A 7478-nucleotide genomic window follows, 5' to 3' on the forward strand; every position below is an offset into this window, starting at 1 on the left:
CAGTCTTAGCTTGGGGCATATCTATTACGAACAAGTCAAATTTGGGTATAGCATTGTCATTACTGGATAAGAGTTAATCTTGTGTGTACGTGTGCGTGTGCGTGTTCGTATGTGTACAAGAAGGTGTCAGTTAAGCTTCACATTTGCTAATAAATTTGAATGGGCTTGCCCAAAATAATCTGCATCTCTTGGTTCAAATTTTGTTTTAAAAAGCTATATACTTTATAATATACACAGTATAATAAGCTACAGTTTGACATGCAATATATTTCAGTAAGTCATTGTGATTTTGAGTTGTTTTCATTATCCTTGTGCAGCTGTTCCTCCCTCAGGTTTGCTATGGGAGCTCCATGTGCTGCTCTGCTGCTTTTGTCTAACTGATTTCAGCTGCAGGCATTTCTGATTACCTTGAATTAGGGACCCAGCATCATTTAAACTGTTCATATCAATGGGAAGCACCAGAACGGTGTTTGAATAATCAACATGTTTCACAATTAGACTTCCATTATCACTTAACATTTGCAATTATCACTAACGGATTGGAGTACACGTCTGGCACTTTCCCAGCACTGTGTAAAGAAGAATGATATCCACACAGCCATCACGCTAACACTCTAACCCTGCTTGGTCTCTGCTCTTCCACTCAAGTCTAAATCCAGTGTTTCTAATTCCTAGGATGTTTTTCTACTTCTAATCACACCAACAGCAGTCAAAGTCTCATTGAATCTGACAGGAGTTAGTTTACTCTCTGCTGTGCCTGGGGTTTGCTTCAAAGTTCTCTGTTGCTTTGCCTCCCACTGCACTAAACCCCGCTGTAGGCTTTCTTTGTTGTTGCTATGCATCTGACAATATCTAATGTAAGGAAGAAAAAAATCACTTAATTCCAAACATGATTTATTCCCCCCTTTTTAGAAAATAGATGAGGAAGGCCTTTTCTTCTTCTGCAGTCTTTTCATGTATTACCTTGGGACACATCTTGAGAGACAGCTTTGGCATATTAGAAAAAGAAAGAAAGAAAAACACTGATTTAAAATCCTTTTGGCAAATGCTGAAACAGCCAACTGGTGAATTATGTGCAGCTTGAATGTTTGAGAACATTCAGTGTTTGAGAGGAAGTTAGTGTTTCAGTCTGCTATCAGTACTTTAAAAAGAGGCCCCTGCAGGGTAAAGTGTGCAGGAAGGTTTGGCTCAATAAATAACGCTGCTTTGCCAGCCTTCTCCTGTTCAACCCTCTTCTCCCTCTCACACTTCCTAAGGCAAACAGTAACTCTTAAAGTCATATGTCATATTTTTAAGCAGTGCTCGATGAGCATCAGGTATTGAACCTCAAAAACTGAGGACACAGAACACATTATTATCCAGCCGCAACTCATGTTGCATAGGTCCGAGCTACTGTATGGCATATACAAGAGGAATTCAAAAAGCTACGGCCAGGACAAGATTTGCTTACGTGTGACTTTCAACAAATGCCGAGTTCAATGCACTTGATCCCTTACCTCTGAAGTGGCTGGTTCCTATTGCTTTCCTCTGTCATTAGAACTGTAAATTAGCTAATTTGATGTCTGTAAATGAGTACGCACAATACCAATTGCTATGTTAGTAAGTTTCCATTTATTGATTCCAGCATTCAAAAATGGCATGCCTAAAGCTTAAACTTTATCGCTAGACACAACAGTGTAGTACCTAGTTATGAACAGAAATCAGATAGCAATCAATTACCTAATGTTCTGGGAGAAGCGGTCGGGTTTGGTGATGGTCTGTCATCAGGACGTGATTCTCTGGTAAGCTTTCTCACTTGCACTCTCAAGTGTCTGTCTTATATATCTTACCTAACTCTGTGTGTGTGTGTGTGTGTGTGTGTGTAGCTGAACTTTGTGAACTCTGCTTCCACTCTATTTTCCTAACAATATCTAAACACTATGAATTTCTTCGTTTAACATTCACTGACCTCACAGAAGCAGTGCAGTCCCCAATACAGACACCAGCGCAAGTGCTTCACTTGAGCAGGAGAACACTATCTTCAAATAATATATCGCGGCGAATACCATATTGTTACCATTTTACTGTTATTTGGGAATTTCTCTGCTTTTAACAAATATATACAAAACTGTGGAATCTATACAATATTATGGGAATAAAAAGTCCTAAAAATAATTCTTTATCAATCTCAATTGAGCATGGTTAACATGTTAAATGTTGCAGTCCATATGAAAAGCATTCAGCCTTTTGCTGATTATTAATATGGTTGCTGATTGTTTGTGGTTGGCATGGCTTTTTGGACTGCATCTATCTTACTTAATAAGGGCAAGAGTTTTTGCAAATACTCCTGAATCTGTTCAGGCCCAGCAATACAGTGCTAGTAAATGGAACTGTCCCCTAGAATACCACTAATAAAGCAAGAATTGCAACCAAGGAGCTTTGCTGCAAACTAAGTGGTGCTGACTGCATATCTGCCTGTAGGTCTAATCAAGCTGCCTGTGTGGTGCAATGTTTAATACAGCCATTTATCCAGAGTTTCAATCTGTCTTCATGGTGATCTAGCCACTTGCTGTCAGAAGGAGGAACCTAAAATGCAGGAAGGATAGTGGGGGTGTATGTTTAAGAGAACAGATCAAAAAATATTATTTCAGCAGAACGTGTTGCTGTGTTTCATACTACAGCATACACATACATATTTAATACACTCTAGTGCACATTCATGTACAATATTAAACTTCAGAAAACCCGGGGCCACAGATTTGTCACTCATTGTTTCTGTTTATGAAAAAAAAAGAAAAAAAAATGTTTACAAAACATTGTTAAATCAGATGCATGTTCCCCAGAACAAAATCAAAAGCAAGTAATGCTTTTCCGTCTGTGTTAAATGTTATTTTCTCTACATTTTAATAGTTTTCATTCCATTCCTGATCAACGAGAATGTTATAGTTTCTTGCTCATTGAAGGAAGTGTGTGTGTGTGTGTGTGTGTGTGGTGTATACAGCATGTGCAGTATAGCAATTATACAACAGCCTCCTGAAGGGATTGTGAAGCACACTGTACTGAGTATGCTGGTATGGTATGCTGCTGTCCAGACAAGGTTCTGAGTGCCATGTGGGAACTTGACTGTCCTTAATTGGAACACTAAAGCTTGCAAAAAAACAAGTTCAGCTTCACCCTTTTGGTAAGATCTATAATACCGGCACTTGAGAGTGCTGGTAGCTCCGTGCCTGAGCTTTCTCCCAGAACATTAAGTCACTGCTCATTATCTGATTTCTGTTTATAACTAGATGCCACATTTGTTGTGTCTAACGATAAATGTTTAAGCTACATGTGTGTAACTTTTGAATATTGGAATCAACAAATGGAAATGTACTAACATAGCAATTAGTTTTGTGCACTCAGTTGTTGACTTCAAATTAGTTTCCTTACACTCCCTCCTATTAGTATATAGTTATCTGGTCAGGAAAGTACGGCATTTTGATTAACAGTAACTGCTTCAGTGACCTGTCTGAAATCATCTAGCTGTCTTCCGATCAGGAAACAGGTCAACCTGTAGATGAAAAAAGTCACACCCTCACAGCTCTGTTCCTGACATATCCAAGATGGCAACAAGCACCTTGAAAGATTTATTTTATTTGACAAACATACAAACTAAAGCGAGTCAGGGCTCTTCCTCTGCAGAAGAAAATGCTGGGAAATGCTAGAAAGCCGAGTGAAGGTAGACCACAGATTCATTGCAATGAGGTCATTAGTATTACAAGCTTAATTCAGTTAGTCAACAGTGACTATACCTTGCAATGCTGCTGTGGAAAACCCATTGGTAACTCAACAGGTATTTTAAATCATGTGTGTAATAACATGAATACCAATATATTGCCCATCAGCTTATGCCTCCACTTGCCAGCTTCTATCACTCTGCTGCTGAATATATTTCTGCTCAACAGTACCAAAAAATTACCATGACTTGTCACCTTGTGCATGCGGTTACTACAGAATGAAACATTCACTGCTGCTGGACTTCATTCTGTTCATTAATAGCAATATTTTAAAAACAATCTCAGCTCTGTGACAGTCCGATAAAGACATCCGCTTCATCACTCTTAATATTAGCTGCTAGCACAACAGAACAGGTGGACAGCTGTCAGTGACATTAACAGGGCTGGACAGCTCCGTCTCCCTTCAGAAAGCTACAAGATCATGCCAAGGGACAGCAACACGGCTCCTGTCACCGTTAGTGAATTTAATGAACTGGGGTTCAAAAGGTCTCATAAAGTGACAGCTTTAAATGGCCTCTAACTGTTTCTTCCTTTTTTTCTGTATTGGTTCTTAAGCTTGTGGCGCCTTCTAATGGTGATTCTGTAGATTTTCTAGAGGTAAAACAATATCCTAGGAGAGTAAACAGGATCATGTGTCTTCAGGTAACACCTTTGTCCTAAGCATTGGACGTGAAGAATTAATTTACTATTTAATTACTAAAAAATAATAATCTGCATCACTATATATCCCCTCACTGTTAAAACTTCTACAATAAATTTAAAAAAAATTTAAAAAAAAAAAAAACCCACAAATGTTTTGTTGTTCATTTACAAACTTGGAAAAAAAAAAGTTTACAACAATTTACAGAAGACTGGCCTCATGAATGCAGGCACTGTGAACAAACATGATAAGCATGACATCGTTTATCACCTCAGGCTGACCAGATTAGATTACATTTGCTCAATCAGGCAGAAGCATCGTCACACGTTGTTTAAAGGTCAGTACATTTACCACAATGTTGTTAATGCAAGCAGTTAAATGGCTGAAGCTAGCGCTCTACCTGCTGATGTGTGTCCAAACATGTGCATGCTTTTAGCATCTTTGGTTATCTGTAATGAACCCCCCCCCCCCCCATCATAGCAAACACAATAACAATGTGTTGATGTAGAAGAGAGCCAGTGTTTTATTTGCCGGGCTTGGATTTGAAGTTGAGCTTGTGGAGCGTGCAGCTGTTTCTGAGCAGTAAAGGGCGAAGCTGAACTCATGTACCTTGGTAAACCTGCAGGCCAAGCATCCTTGAAGTTTATCAAACCTTTTATTTTAAAATGAGAAAGCGGTACACATGCTTCTGATCTGTGTGCTCTGCTAAAAATGGTCCAGCTTTCTTGAAAATCTGTTCACCTGTGGCCAACAGGCTCACTCAGTGTGTACCCAAAGAGAAACAAATCTAGAGGATTCATTTAAATACTTAAGTAAAAAATACAAACATAAAATAAATACATTCAGACTGAACTAGTTCTAAAAATACTTAAATTCACTCAAAATTAACTAGAAGTCTTACTGAAACATTTAAGCAAGACCAAACCAATTCTGATGCATCAAAATATGTGTACAGGGGAGATGTAGCTTATTCCAAATGAGATACCAATTTTGATTAAAAAAAGAAAAAAAACACACACACACTTTACATTTGTCTGGTTTTAAACATTCCCTCCCATTCAGTTAAAACATAAACTTCTTCTCTTTTACATTAACAAAAAAACTATAACAAGTTTCTTGTTATTTACATGTTAAGATAAGCTGGGGAAACTTTCCTACAACATTGGAGCTGAAATATCACTTAATTCTTCACAGCCGTCATGAGTATTAAAAGTTGCCCAGCAAAGGACTAACAGCCGACTGCAGCCAGGATTACACTTTCCACTGGTAAACAGGAAGGCATTACAGTTAAGTAGTATTTGTTGATTAATTCTTCCTGATGACTGCTTTATTTCTCAAAAGGAATCACAGTTAAAGGGAATGTGAAATCAAAACTCCCTGCCTTCTCCTAGTCTGCTGTAAGTGTTCTGTGTGCAATAGATGGCAAGATACACCTGGCTAAAATTAGAACCAGGGAAAATCTAAGGAGGAACAAAGAGAGTTACAAAGCATTAACAAATGCCTTGTATTATTTGCTGTGCCTCATAACGGTAAGTGAGCCCCAAGGAAGAGCTTGTAAGCTCTTTGCAACTCTAGGTAGGTGTGTGTGTGTGTGTGTTTCCTGCTGTTCCAAAGGACTGGATTCTGCAGCTGTTGCTACTCTGGATCAAAGGGGTAGCTCAGCGCAGGGGGAAAGCTAGAGTTCCTCATTTGGTCATCGTGCAGCACTAAATCCTCCACATCACGGCCTCTGTACTTCCGGCGGAAGATCTTTACCGTGACCTTGCGGCTCTGGAAGAGCTTCAGAGCCTCTTTGGCTGCCATGGCCCTGGCACTGTCCTCTCCGCGCCCGTAGCCGGTTCCCAGGTACACTGTTTGACAGCGCAGCTCACACACCAGCCCCCCCTGCTGGGCCCGGCCTGCTGGCAGGTCTGGGATATCCTTCAGGGGCACAAAAACACAACCCAGGCTGGCTTTGGCAGACTCCACGCAGGTCCGCAGGATCTCAAAGTGGTCTATGTTTGGCCCAAACCCCCCTGCTGACACCAGCTTCCAGGCAATTGCCTTGTACAGCCGGTTGAAGAAAGGCTGGTGCTCCTTGGGGGCCTGTAGCGAAGGCCCAGTTTTGGCTCTGTAACCAACTCCTGGTTTCGGCTTCTTGGAGGCATCTGTTAAAGAATAAAAGAGGTGCAGAGACGTTTCTGTGGACAGTTTGTTATATCACTGATTTTTCTGTCCGTCTATGTACACACAATATTTGTGCTTGCTCAAGTCAGATACACAGTGACAAATAACACTCTCCCAGACACAAACACACACACATAGTTTCAACACTACCTTTACTCGTGCCCATTATCTCGTCTCTAGTCTTGTGGGTGGGAGCGTTGTGGACAGCAATCCCTTCTGCCATCTCGGTTATCTTGTCCATCACTGGCTGGGGGTAGCTGTGGGCAAATCAAAATACACAAAGTAAACCACCCCTTGTTTCTACTTGCTATATTTATACTTTCTAGACTTTTAGTCTCCTGTGCATCTTTGTTAGCGCAGCACAGCCTAGTGGTAAGCAATGAGATTAAGCATATATTAACTGGAAACACATTAAAAGGGCAGATGTACCCAGCTGAAGTTCCCAAATACGCCTTGCTCTTTCTCAGTGTCAATCAAACTCACTTGCACACCTGGGGTCAATTACAAGTATAATTACTAATACAGCAGAATTGTTTTCTGAAATTGCAATTACTAAAGCAATGCTACTTTGTTCAATTACACCAACAAGTAAAAAACAACTACAAGAATTAGCATGTTTGCTGGACTTATTGTGCTCACCGGCAGCCCAGGAAGATGTGGTTAGCCCAGACCATGGACAGCGAGATCAGCCGGTCCAGGCTGGGGCTGGGGCTGCCTGGCTGGATGGTGGGAAAGCCCTCCATGTTACGGAGGATGAACTCTCGTCGGGCGCGCCACTGCTTCTCTGTCTCGCTCTCCCCCGCCAGAGACTCTACCCACTGCGCCAGGTGAGGGTTCTGCTGGAGAAACTCTGACACGATATCGTCTCCACTCCTGCCCTCCGCCATCACTGCAACAGAGGCACTCTACAACAAAAA

General features: G+C 40.9%; 1 protein-coding gene across 1 annotated transcript; it reads right to left on the reverse strand.

The window, feature by feature from the left end:
* Positions 1-3592: 3592 nt before the first annotated feature.
* Positions 3593-7472, reverse strand: LOC121294804 (CDKN2A-interacting protein-like). The gene is made up of 3 exons (XM_041218899.1): positions 7201-7472; positions 6712-6818; positions 3593-6542 (listed from the first exon to the last, which is right to left on the reverse strand). The coding sequence occupies exons 1-3, from the start codon at positions 7446-7448 to the stop codon at positions 6031-6033; spliced, it is 867 nt and encodes a 288-aa protein (XP_041074833.1). The 5' UTR covers positions 7449-7472; the 3' UTR covers positions 3593-6030.
* Positions 7473-7478: the final 6 nt, after the last annotated feature.

Source organism: Polyodon spathula, chromosome 19 (genome assembly GCF_017654505.1).
Source record: "Polyodon spathula isolate WHYD16114869_AA chromosome 19, ASM1765450v1, whole genome shotgun sequence".
Taxonomy (NCBI): Eukaryota; Metazoa; Chordata; class Actinopteri; order Acipenseriformes; family Polyodontidae; genus Polyodon; species Polyodon spathula.

Bases quoted from the DNA above. Each gene is read 5' to 3' on its own strand.
- LOC121294804 (XM_041218899.1), bottom strand. From the start codon at position 7,448: ATGGCGGAGGGCAGGAGTGGAGACGATATCGTGTCAGAGTTTCTCCAG. The intron at 6,819-7,200 runs GTGAGCACAATA...ATTTGCCCACAG, and splicing joins CACATCTTCCTGGGCTGCCG to CTACCCCCAGCCAGTGATGG. The intron at 6,543-6,711 runs GTAGTGTTGAAA...ATTCTTTAACAG, and splicing joins GATAATGGGCACGAGTAAAG to ATGCCTCCAAGAAGCCGAAA.